Source organism: Gymnodraco acuticeps, unplaced genomic scaffold (genome assembly GCF_902827175.1).
Source record: "Gymnodraco acuticeps unplaced genomic scaffold, fGymAcu1.1, whole genome shotgun sequence".
NCBI lineage: Eukaryota > Metazoa > Chordata > Actinopteri > Perciformes > Bathydraconidae > Gymnodraco > Gymnodraco acuticeps.
In genome coordinates this window covers 1,093,836-1,106,657 of record NW_022990082.1, presented here as the reverse complement: position 1 = coordinate 1,106,657, position 12,822 = coordinate 1,093,836, and the positions used below count along the sequence as shown (strand labels likewise).

The 12,822-nt window shown below is 41.1% G+C and overlaps 1 protein-coding gene and 1 long non-coding RNA gene across 2 annotated transcripts in view; both read right to left on the bottom strand.

Annotated features, from left to right (window-relative positions):
• Nucleotides 1-5,409, bottom strand: part of polrmt (polymerase (RNA) mitochondrial (DNA directed)) — a 46,707-nt gene extending 41,298 nt beyond the window's left edge. The window contains exons 1-4 of the mRNA XM_034216226.1: nt 5,186-5,409; nt 4,367-4,459; nt 3,402-4,075; nt 2,894-3,027 (exon numbers count right to left, since the gene is read on the bottom strand). Coding sequence (XP_034072117.1) covers nt 2,894-3,027; nt 3,402-4,075; nt 4,367-4,459; nt 5,186-5,327 — 1,043 coding nt within the window. The 5' untranslated portion in view covers nt 5,328-5,409. The remainder of the gene's footprint in view (nt 1-2,893; nt 3,028-3,401; nt 4,076-4,366; nt 4,460-5,185) is intronic.
• A 788-nt stretch (nt 5,410-6,197) lies between these two features.
• Nucleotides 6,198-11,389, bottom strand: LOC117546129. Its single transcript, XR_004568941.1, has 5 exons — nt 11,329-11,389; nt 8,811-9,022; nt 8,547-8,611; nt 7,760-7,846; nt 6,198-7,234 (listed from the first exon to the last, which is right to left on the bottom strand). It is a non-coding gene; the product is annotated as an uncharacterized LOC117546129 (long non-coding RNA).
• Between the last annotated feature and the right edge of the window lie 1,433 nt (nt 11,390-12,822).

Genomic DNA, 12,822 nt, shown 5'->3' with positions numbered 1-12,822 from the left:
GCTTGATACAAAGTTGCTTAAACTTGTGGTGTGAGCAAAAAATAAATAGAACAGAGTTATCTTCAAACTATTTAATTAGTCTGTTCCAACCTCATTAAGACTATGTCAGCATGCTGCTGCCAACATTAAAACTTATTTTCTAAGAAGCTTGGTGAAAAGCTACAATAATTATTACAGAAACCTCTGCAAATTGCCAAAAAGAAATTGAAGAAACATCCGTAAGATGCAGTGTTGCCATGGAAACGATATCAGCGATGAGGGAAAGGAACAGCAAACGAGGAGCTAAGAGTTAGGAACAATTGATTCTGTCAGTAGACTACAGGATAGACACTGAACAATGATCAGGTTTGCCATTCAAAACACAGCTGTCCAAACATGATCAGCAGTATAACAGCTCTGTGTTGACAGGAAATTGCCACTGAATGCTGCGTTCAAAGTTGAAATTATAACACCGACCCGGTCGCAGCTGACCCTTTGAAGCGAAGCCCTTGAGACAATAGCTGTATTTGACATGGACATTTATGACGTAGGATGACGTGGATGAGATCCGCCCGGAAATGCTGAAGGCTCTGGGTGTTGAGGGACTGTCATGGTTGACACGTCTCATCAACGTTGCGTGGAAGTCGGAAACAGTACCGAAGGAGTGGCAGACCGGGGTGGTGGTTCCCCTTTTTAAAAAGGGGGATCAGAGGGTGTGTGCCAATTACAGAGGCATCACACTACTCAGCCTCCCCGGGAGAGTTTACTCTAAGGTACTCGAAAGGAGGGTCAGGCCGATTGTCAAACCTCAGATTGAGGAGGAACAATGCGGATTCCGTCCTGGTTGTGGAACGGATCAGCTTTTTACTCTCGCAAGGATCCTGGAGGGGGCCTGGGAGTACGCTTATCCGGTCTACATGTGTTTTGTAGACTTGGAGAAGGCGTATGACCGAGTTCCCAGGGAGTTACTGTGGGAGGTGCTGCGGGAGTATGGGGTGAGGGGGTCTCTACTCAGGGCCATCCAATCTCTGTACTCCCAAAGCGAGAGCTGTGTCCGGGTCCTCGGCAGTAAGTCGGACACATTTCCAGTGAGGGTTGGCCTCCGCCAGGGCTGCGCTTTGTCACCAATCCTGTTTGTAATATACATGGATCGGATTTCGAGGCGTAGTCGTGGGGGAGGGGGTCTGCAGTTCGGTGGACTAAGGATTGCACCACTGCTTTTTTGCAGATGATGTGGTTCTAATGGCTTCATCGGTCTGCGACCTTCAGCACTCACTGGATCGGTTTGCAACCGAGTGTGAAGCGGCTGGGATGAGGATCAGCACCTCCAAATCTGAGGCCATGGTTCTCAGCAGGAAACCGATGGACTGTCCACTTCAAGTAGGGAATGAGTCCTTACCCCAAGTGAAGGAGTTCAAGTATCTCGGGGTCTTGTTCTCGAGTGAGGGAACAATGGAGCGTGAGATGGGCCGGAGAATCGGAGCAGCGGGAGCGGTACTGCAGTCGCTTTACCGCACCGTTGTGACGAAAAGGGAGCTGAGCCAGAAGGCAAAGCTCTCTGTCTACCGGGCCATTTTCGTTCCTACCCTCACCTATGGTCATGAAGGATGGGTCATGACCGAAGAACGAGATCGCGGATACAAGCGGCCGAGATGGGTTTTCTCCGCAGGGTGGCTGGTGTCTCCCTTAGGGATAAGGTGAGAAGTTCGGTCATCAGGGAGGGACTCGGAGTTGAGCCGCTCCTCCTTCGCGTCGAAAGGAGCCAGTTGAGGTGGTTCGGGCACCTAGTTAGGATGCCACCTGGGCGCCTCCCTAGGGAGGTGTTCCAGGCACGTCCAGCTGGGAAGAGACCAAGGGGTAGACCTAGGACCAGGTGGAGGGATTATATCTCTTCGCTGGCCTGGGAGCGCCTTGGGATCCCCCAGTCAGAGCTGGTTGATGTCGCCAGGGAAAAGAAAGTTTGGGGCTCTCTGCTGGAACTGCTACCCCCGCGACCCGACCACGGATAAGCGGGAGAAGATGGATGGATGGATTTATGACGTATACCTGTGCTGACTCTGCTAGTGTCTGTATTTCTGGGTTTGAAAGCAGCTTTGATTTACAATTTATAAACAAGACAACTTAAAACTAGACCATAATGGCAAAGGGAAACCCTGACCATCTCCATTGAAATCACTATGTGGCAGAAACAAGTTTTTAGAATAAAGAGAGAATCTCAGACTTGAAATCTTACAAAAGAAAACAATGAATGCACACAAATAGGAAATCTTTGCAAACATTTTAGTTGCACAGCTACTGTAAAAGCCTTACTACTGTTGATCCTCATGAGGTGATGCTGCTTCTTTATCGCCATGTGACCAAAGTAACCACCATCCAGCCAACACTATTATTCTGCAGCCTTTAACTAAACCAACAATATCCAAAGAATGCAACATGTGACATTTTCTTAGATTTACACCCTCATCAAAAGTGACAATCATGGCTACGATATTAAATAAATAATATGCTATAACTCAGAAAGGAGTGCAGAAGTGCAAGCAATGAGCACAACATGACCCCTGCTGGTAAGTCTTTGTATTACTACTGCTCTCCTTTAAACTTAAATCTGTCCCGAGGCTTTACAGTAATAGCACTCAAAAGTTAAATATCAAATTATACAGAAAAACATGTGTAAACTTGAAATGGCTTGTTATCACAAACATGATCTGGAACAGACAGACCTCCATCCACAGCACTATAACAAAGCGTGACTCCACTATTATCATTCTGGTATAGGGGGGGAAACACTCTTGCTTGTTTGTATTTGACACCATTTGGGGGCAAATAAACACAAGGTATACATTAGGTGAGTCTCAAACACAGCTGTTATTGAGTCCTGTTTATTGATGTCATGTGTGTTTTTGTGTGAACATACCTTATGACAACATTTGGGGGGCAGTTGGGTTTGCGTCCCATACACTCCAAGACACTACAGTAGGATCCCAGGTTTGGCTTCAGATTAGCTTCTTCTAACATAATAAATATGCGGCCAATCTGATTCAAATTGTTCTACAAATAAACAGAGAGAGAGAGAGAGAGACATGGAAGAATTAAACGTTGCCACCATGTGCACTTTATACTAATGTTTAGTCAAATCATTTTTTTATTGACACCAAGGAAATATTTGACATTTAATCTAAAAAACGTACTAAATAGGTATCAAGGTATAAGATTATTGTATAAAACGCGATAGAAAGACTGACAACTAATAGAGAACCAGAGTATTGTACATTATCTTCACAAGTAACAAATCCTGATGAGGTTTGCTATAAGTTAAATCTGTTAAACCATTTAGCCTGATATATCTTAGTGTAAAAACATTTCAAAGGACCCACAACTTCTCCAAACCCTCTCAGTTTTAGTATCTAAGTTGTTGAACTCACGTGCTTTGCCAACACCCTTATCATGATGTTGTAGACATTCGTGTTCATAACTCTTTTTCTTTTCTTGTGCTGGTTGACCAGGAATCGCTGCGCCCTCTGAATGTCTTGAGAAAACACACACGCCTCCAGGTAAGAGCAGATTCTCTTGTAGAGGTCCCCGCATTCAGCCTCACTGTCACACTGCAGGACCTTGAGGTTACTCGAATACCTCAACTGGCTTATTAGTTGACTGAGCCTCTCCATCTGTTTTATCTCCACCAGTTCAGTTTTAGAGCTGACCTTAGCATCAGCAACAGTCTGCTGTGGTGTCGGATTTTCAGCTGTCCCCGCAGCAGCACCAGCAGCAGTAGATATAGTTTTCAGTGATGTACTAGGGAGTGATGAGCTGCTGTTACTTCCTTTAGATTGTACTGTCTCTTTCTTTAAATATTGCAATTTTTTCTTCTCCTCCTGCTTTAATTTTTCCATCCATCTCCTTGGCTTAGATTTAGAAGCCTCTTCAGCACCAGTCTGTTCTGATTTAGGAATGACGTTTTCTTTCTTGGGTGTGCTTTTGGGAGCTATATCAGATAAGACCTTATTTCCAGAAGACGGGTCTTTAAGAAAATGCACCTTCGTATGCTGGACATCTAAAACTGTGTCGGATTGGAGTTGTTGGATCCTTGCTTCAAGCACTGAGAGAGAATGAAATAAAAAAGTCATATTTTGTAATTGCAATTGTTTGGGAGTAAAAGAGTGGAACACAGAAATAACGACAGGCTTTAACTGCTGATTAAGTGAATTCAAATCCAGAAGTCTTTGATAAAATGGTAAGCAAATGCAGTTTAAGCTGCATACAGAAAACAAGTAACAACTCTTACAAACCAGTATCTGGTATTAAAAAGCATTTATTGATAACATATAACATGGTGAGTTTGGGGGTCAAAGATGCATAAGCATGCCACATGTGGTCTACATTAACATACCATGTAACAGAGACTGTTTCAGTTCATGTTTCTTTGCATCTTCTCTCTTTGGGACAAAGGAAATATTTTTTCTTTGAAGTTGCCATGGTGTCTCTGAAAAAAAAGAAAAATAATTAAAGATAATAATATTAATAATGATCATCGACAATATGCAGAAACAACTGAAACCATAGTGATATGGCATGCTGTTTACTTATTGCAGTAAAAAACAATAGCTTTTTATTGTCATCTTATTTTGCTTGATGTTTTCCTTCACTAACACAAAAGGAGGATCAGAGGCTCAAGGAAAGCCCAATGCTCTAAAATGATGAACATACTATGATAACGTTTGATTAATTTTCCAATTTAACAAAGAATACATATTGTTAATATTAAGGTAATATTAATTTAAACATTGATTCAGGTTTATAAATTGTAATATATTTATTATAATAATAGCCTAATGTTATAGAGTAGTGATATAAGCTTCATAATAGAGTTGTTCTTAAAGGTTTTTCTTAAGGTGTTCCCATTGAGTTTATAATAATTGTTAACTAAGCAATAATAAAGAGTTACATAACCCGGTTATTTCCCCGGAGCATTGACTGTAAAACAGACGTTTCTGAAAAGTTTACCACAGAGACGCCGTTAAGCATGTGTCCACAAACAAAGCATCCTCACACTAGACTCAATAACGATATATTCATTCAACATATTCCATGTGCTGTTCTCGTCCAACATTAAACCTAACTGTTGAATATACCCTTGACTTTAACATAGTGCTCGAAGAAACTGGGTAAACTTGGTGCATCATTAACTGTGACTGTAGGACAGACTCACCTGATATTCGTCTGACTGCCCCGTCTCTTAGCGACACACACAGCACACAGCGGTCCGCACGAGACAGGCGAACTGCACATTGTTCAAATAAACTGCGACGATTCAGACATTTGGCAAAGGCACACAGTCTGAGGAGTGACATGTTGACATGTAATAACCGCGTTACTTCTCAACACAGGGCTGCCATCTTAAATAAGACCAAGCTAGTCGCGAGGAACGATCATCATGCTCGTGTAAGGCATGTTGAGTGGATCGCAGATAAATCGAGTATTGCGTTTTTTGGTAATCTGTGCTAATTATTGGTTTAAGTTTTCAAGACCAGCTTCTTGTAGACGTTCTCACTTGAAATACTCTCACTTACTGATGGCAGTAACATTGTTAAATATGTACATATAATATAACACATAATAATGTCTGTATTTAATATTCATTAAGATTGTATTTATCATATTCCTAAATCCAGCACTTTACGTGCATATGCTCCACATCGGCATCTTATCAAAAGAAATGTATTCATATTTAGACATTTATATACATTGATCTGATTTTTATTATGGTACTTTACTACTCTTTGCACTTTCTAGTTGAATGCAAACTGCATTTCGTTGTATTCATGTTCAAAAGTTGAATCTAAAAAAATCGTATCTTTATATTCTGTATTTTATGATCAGGGTAGTCTGAAATGGATAATGAATCATTTTTGGCCTACAGGTGGCAGTCTTATCATAGTAAAGTTAAAGTAGGACTAGGGGTCAAACTGGAGGCCAAGGTGAAAATGACTGTTTTGAATTCAGCTTTAGTGTCATTGCTATATAGTTCATTTTAGAATGGAAAAGTTATGACCATGCTCTAAACACCAGTAAATTGTAGTACAAAATAGATTGAAAATAAAAGTTCAGCCATAACATTTATTTCCTGTGCAGAGTTTTCTTTTGTAGATTTATATATGGAAAATACAGCAGCAAATTTATGAAAAAAATGCAAAATACCTTTAATTTGAATGATAGAGTAAATTGACACTTGAGAAAACCACAACAATCTTTGTGTTTGTGTATAGTATGTTTTCACAGAGCTGTTTTGCGGCAATCTATGTAAACTTCTCATTAATTAAGGGGAAAGCAACACAAGTTAAGTAAACTTCATTTCCATTAGGTAATCCAAAACTGGTAGTATACACATGCAACCTGCCCTTATAATGACTTGACCAAAGTAGGCTACATTTTAGTTACTTAAAAAAAATATATTCTTCTTCCAATCAGCTTTTGAATTTCAAACATCATACAGTTCAATCAAGTGTGACTCAGCTCCAAATCGTAAGTAAAACTGAATGTATCTCATTCACATCCTGTGTACTTTCTGACCCCCAGCAGTGTCAGCCTCCCCTTGTCATGCATCCATAAAGCATTCTTAAACACTTTAGCGGGCCTTTGTGTCTCGGCAGGCTGGAGGTTAACACAAGCACTACTTGACAGTGAGAGAGAATTGGGGGGCGGGGGGGGGGGGGGGGCAACAGAGAGGGAAATTAGGTCCAGGCAGTACATCTTTTCTCAGTGGAGGCAGTGGCTGAGAGCACAGCGGTGGGTGTCTGCTGCTGAGCTGTAGGTGAGGATCAGGAGGTGTTTGTTGCCACGGTTCACGAGCAGGGCCCCTTGACAGCCTCGTTTGATGTGGTTGGCCCCTGTCGGCGGCTGGCTCTTTGCGCTGGTGTGACAGTCATTGCCGGGTGAGTGACTGTCAATGCCTCGACCGACAAAAGAGGAGAAGACAGGCATTCATGGGGCCTGATAATGGCCAGGCCAGGACAAGGCTGCCATTCTCATACACTTTGATCATGTGGATTCTTTTGCACACCTTTGTAGAGGCTCCCTATTTGTTTAACAGATGGAGAGAGGGCTGTTTTTGATGGAGATACTTCTCTTTGAGATGCTTGTGTTGGTAAATGCTTTTGGCATGTGTTTGCGTGTGTGTTTGCGTGTGTATTTGCATGTGTGTGTGTGTGTGTGTGTGTGTGTGTGTGTGTGTGTGTGTGTGTCAAATGGAATTAGTGACCTGCGGGAAAGAAAATGCTTTTTAAGTAACTCCCCACATGAAACTCTACATAAGTAACATCTGAGAAGTCGTTTTTTAAAGCTTGATTTGAAAACGTTATCAAACTTTTTGCAGTACATTAGCTATTTTTTACAGCCTACTGTAAACTTGCTGAGTACTGGCACGAACATTAAATTAGAAATATTACTCATCACACACTTTGTGTCCATTACTGTCCATTACAGAGACACAGACACCAAAATGATCCTTCAGGCTTCTGCATAAACCTTTCCTGGACTGATGTGACTCACAGCTCTTTTAAAGATGTTTTCAATTAGTGAGTCAGTTCAAATGTCCTTAGATGTGTCATGCAACTATTAACAAGTGCATCTTAATAGAATAATTTGAAAAGATCATCTACACTTTGAGACTTAAATGATGATGGGTCAACTTCAACATTCAGACAAATCTACTGCATGTATTAGAAGAGGGAACAAATGCTGAGTCATCACCAGAGATATTTAAAGTGGTTTTTTCAATCCTCACCACTGGCATCCTGTTCTCTGTTGGCTATGGTTTAGGTGGTAGATTGCTCAACGTTGGATAGAAGCATTGGTGGTTCGATCTCCAGCCCTGCATTAAAAACATGTTTAGGCAAGATACTGAAACCCATATTGCTCCCAAGGGCATGGCCAACATTGTGTGAGTGTGTAAAAGTGTATCAATCCTGATGAACAGGTGGATTCTTGTATGGTTGCCTCTGCCCTTGTTTGTTTCTCTATGGAAATCAAATCTATTTTTACTTCATGTCCGTGTCCTCTTTTAAGTTCTGATGCATCAGATTAGCAGTTAAATGTTAAATCGCTCCTGACAAGTCACATTTATTATCATCAACACTATCGGTTAGTTGGATCTCTGCTCGCCGTCCTCTGAAGAACCGGGAGGCTGGATCTCTCAGAACTCTTCGCAGCATCAGATAGACGACCCACATATCATAAAGCCACTGACAATAGACAATGGCCATTAAGCAGGATATGCAAAAGACCATGTCCGTTCTGGTGGTCTGGTCAGTTCCTTTAACCATGTCCGCATGTCAACCACATCAGACAGCGCAGCGATACCAAGCACACCTGTGTTGGCTCTGACACGACAACACAGGCAGTGTTGGACATGCTGAAAGGATGAATTGCAAAACAGCTGAAATTATAAGAATTTACTGCCGTGAATAATATGTGTGAGATCATGTCCTTATGTGAGTGTTTTACCTCCTTGCAGTTTAGCTTAAAGAAAGTAAATTATAGTCTGGGAACAGTTTTATGTTAAAAACACACACCTTCCATACCACTGAGTTACAAACGGGCAGCATGTCAGTACTAAAAGCACGAGGTCATGGGTGAGCTAAAAGACAACAACAAGAGCAAAAGGGAGAAAGAGAGAGACAAGGACTTAGCAGGCAGGCATAACAATTAATAATAGGGAGCTATTACTGAGGGATTGTCAGTGCTAGGAGGGAGGTCGGGTTTCAGACCCTTTTGAAGACTTTGATGGTACAAAACAGGCCTCATTATAGAGATATTATCTCTATTCATACACTTACAGAGCCGCTTGGATTCCTGCTGGGAAAGATTAGATTTCTCCACTTGAGAACATCCTCCTTGGGTGCCTGGCTCACAGAGTGGTGTTCTCAGCTCAGGGCACATCCACACAGCATGGCTCGACTCAGCCTGAACCGTTTCATGGATTAACATGACAAGTTGTGTACACACTCATGGTCCTCAGAGGATGAATCCAAATGTCCCAAGGGTCGAACTTACATGGAGAAGCAACGTTTAGTTAATATGCTCAATATATCTGGAACAAACTCCTAGAAAAATGCACATCTCACTGTTTTTGTTTGTTGCAGCCTTTTATTAAATCAAATAATGATTTATATGTTGCACTGCACTGTACATTTTCTTTCAGTATTTTTATTGGCTTTTATTGACTGTCTTTAAATGTATTTCAATATATTCTTACTGTCTTTAATACTTTTTGGAAATAACTTTGAATTGCCTTGTGTTAAAATATGCTATATAAATAAATGTGTCTTGCCTTGCCTAATGTTTTTGTTTACACACAGTATTTTCCTCTAACACCACCATGAGGTAGACACTTATGGTTTAGAGCAGGGGTGCCCACACTTTTTTGGCTGGTGAGCTACTTTTGAAATGACCAGCTCACCGAGGTCTACCAACCAAAAATAAAATCCCAAATTGCAAGGGTTGCTGAATAACACGTTTTATTTATACATGGGATAACTACAAAAGGGCTGCAACAAACGACTAATTTGATAATCGATTAATCTATTGATTAATGAAACGATTAATCGACTATTCGGACTATTACTGTATGCCTTGCACAATTTCTCAAACGCTCTTATTTAGCCATCAACTTTTAGATTTAGCTTGAGGTTGTTTTAGGCATGTGGAAACTAACAATGAAGACAATAAAGATGAATACTTGATTTAAAAATACATATATTATTAAATTAACAAATTGTGAACAAAATTAGCATTGCTTTTTATTTAAAATTAAATAAATAATATTTCACATCAAAAGAAACAATGTTTTAACAAATCGTATTAAATAATCTGATGACAGAACTGTAAACAGAATAGCTGAAACTTTAACAAAATAAAGAGTAACTCTGTTACCTCTAATCATTAACCCATGTTTGTATAATGTAGTTAACTCCGTGTGTTGCTGCTAGCATACATAACACCTGACGTGGACAAGTTATTCGTGGATGGGGCTACAGAGCTGCTAGAAAGACAGTCGAACCCGGTGCATTCCTCCGTCTGAATGTGGTGCACTTTTGCTAAATGTTTAGACAAATTGCTCGTGTTACCGCCCTTACATGCTAAACACTCTTGGCAACGAGCATTGTCCACCTCAAGACGGGTAACATTTAACCACACCTTGGAGCGCTTCTCTCCGCCGTGTGTTGCTGCATGTAGCAGCCGAGTGTGTGTAAACTGCCCCGCCCCCCTAGCACACAGACAGGGGAGAGAGATACAGGTCGAAAATACACCGACCATAGACTAATTTGTGTGTCTTTTTGCATGTTAGAAACGAGTTGGCGACACTAAGACTGCGAGATAATGTTTCTGTAGCAATAATACATGACCTTTCTCAACTCGCTACTCGGAGGGAAGTCGCTGTCATATGCCTTGTGAAGTTGTGAACACTCCGATAATGCCTCTCCACGTTACCTTTCTTTGGCGGAGCGACGCTTGCTTTGAGATGGGCGAGTCCTGATTCATCCGGATCATTAACCCGGATCCTAGAAATGAGCTGGTCGTGACGAGTCTCCCCTCTCCATTAACCCTTTGAGTCCTTTGAGTCCTACACCTTGTGTGACGTACACATTAAAACTATAAATTGCGTCACTCGCTACTCTCCTTATAACATGTAAAATAACATTACAACGTACCACAGTCCATCTGCCTACCCTTTAGCAAGTAGGATAGCTTCCAGAAGTTATCGTTTGGCTCAGGGGACGCGGATCAGTGAAACTTCCTGCATACTCGTGGGGACTAACCGTAATATCATAGCAGATCCAGAGATCCATATGTAACATATTGGTGAATACAAGATCTTTGATTACAGAGATCACGTGGATGACATAAGGCATGGGTCGGCAACAGGCGGCCCGCGGGGCATTGTTGGCCCGCCAGCAATAATATTTGGCCCGTAATTTTGAGAATCAAAAATAAAATATTATTTTGAGATTTTTTTTAATTTATTTTTTTAACAACATAGGACCGAGAGTCGCACATCAGGGTTTCCATTAGCCGGTAATACCGGTTTTTATCTGGTAAAATTCATTAAAACCCGGTAAATTCAAAACCTGCTGGTCAAAATGTCTGGTAATAATTAGGGATGCTCCGATCGATCGGCCGCCGGTCATTATCGGCCGATATTCACTCTTAATAGTTTGATCAGTGCTCTCTATAAAGGCCAACAACACGACCAACAACCAATCACATGAATCTCCCGCCCCCGACATACAAAGCAATAGCAATGTTAAAACGAAGTAAACTGGATATAAAATCCCCAAACAGGCGAAAACCTACCAGTTTCACCCACTGTCTCTGCCTCCTCCCTCCATGCCTCGCTCCTCCGGTTTGTATCCCAGTAGATGAACAAAGACTGATCATACAGCACCGGGTGATTCACTACCGCTACAATGAATTTCCCCTCAATTTTTTTGAATATGAGGAAATGACCTGCGTAGTCTCTCCCAGCATACACGCGGTTTGATTGGCTATGCGATTGTACTGGCAGATTTGAATAAACGGGATTTCATTGGCTGACGCCTCCGTCGAGGCGTCAAAAGTTGAACATTGCTCAACTTTTGACGCCAGCTACGCCAGCAACGCTCCACGTCGCTTCCCAAAATGCATTTCGGCTAAAAGTGACGTCACCCCATTCAAAGTGAATGGGCAGAAGCGTTGGAAGCTTCAACGCACGCCGCTGTGTGGACGGGCCCGAGAGATAGATCAGATCAGCTGCTGCATAATCACCTGAATCCCCGCCCACTGTATAGCGCGCTGCATGAGAAACTGACGGGCTGTCAGGAGAGGGAGAGGGGAAAAGAGAGGATCCGTTTCTCCCGTGTTATTATCCAAAGTTAATGTAAACTTTTGAATAATTTACTTCATCTACTACAAGTAGTTTGTTTGAATGTAATAATTATGTTGTTTGTTGTTTGTGGAATCATTTATTGAAAAATGAATCTGAACTTTTCGATCTGTAACGATTATAAACTGAAGCAATATAAAAATGACTCCCATTAACTGAGTTTTAACCATCAGCATATCCTGTCATAGTCCGGTGATTACCTGCTAACGGAAACTTTGCTACACCATTCTTATTATTATTATTGAAACATGACCGGTAAGTTTCAAATTTGTCCGGTAAAATAAATTCTGTCCCGACATATCCGCTTACATTCATAATGTCAGCGGAGGGAGGGGAAGCGGCGCTGTGGAAGAGCAGAGTGGCGAGGGAGAGCTGTCATCTTCCCTTTACAAGCTTCAAACATGTATTTATCGTGTGATTTTGGAAATAAAAGTTCCATATTCTGAAAGCCATGACTTTGTTTATTTAAAATCAAACAAAACACCCGAACCCTGAAAAACTAGTTTTTTACGCAAATCCACGTTTATTTTGAAATGAGCCGTTGCGACTTTCGACTGATTTCGATAGAGCGGGTCATATATGGCAAATGTGTGGTTGTGGGGAACCAGGTAAATTAAAGTACTTATTTAACTATTAAATACATTGAGTTTGAGTAAAATACTTGGTTACTGATTAATTTAGGTTATAATATATTAAATAAATTGCAAAGCAAAACATGCTGTAATTCATTTATTTTGTATTTTTTAAAGGTTTTCAACCTGAAAGAATCCAAATGTGTCCTTGAAAAGTTGAAATAAAGAAAAGGAAAAAGGATTCCAGTTGTCCATGCGTCCTCTGTTGCCCCTCAAGCCTCTCAAATGTGGGCAAACACTCGAATAAATGCCCAAAACCCAGAGAACTTGACAATACTTATCAGAATAAAAATA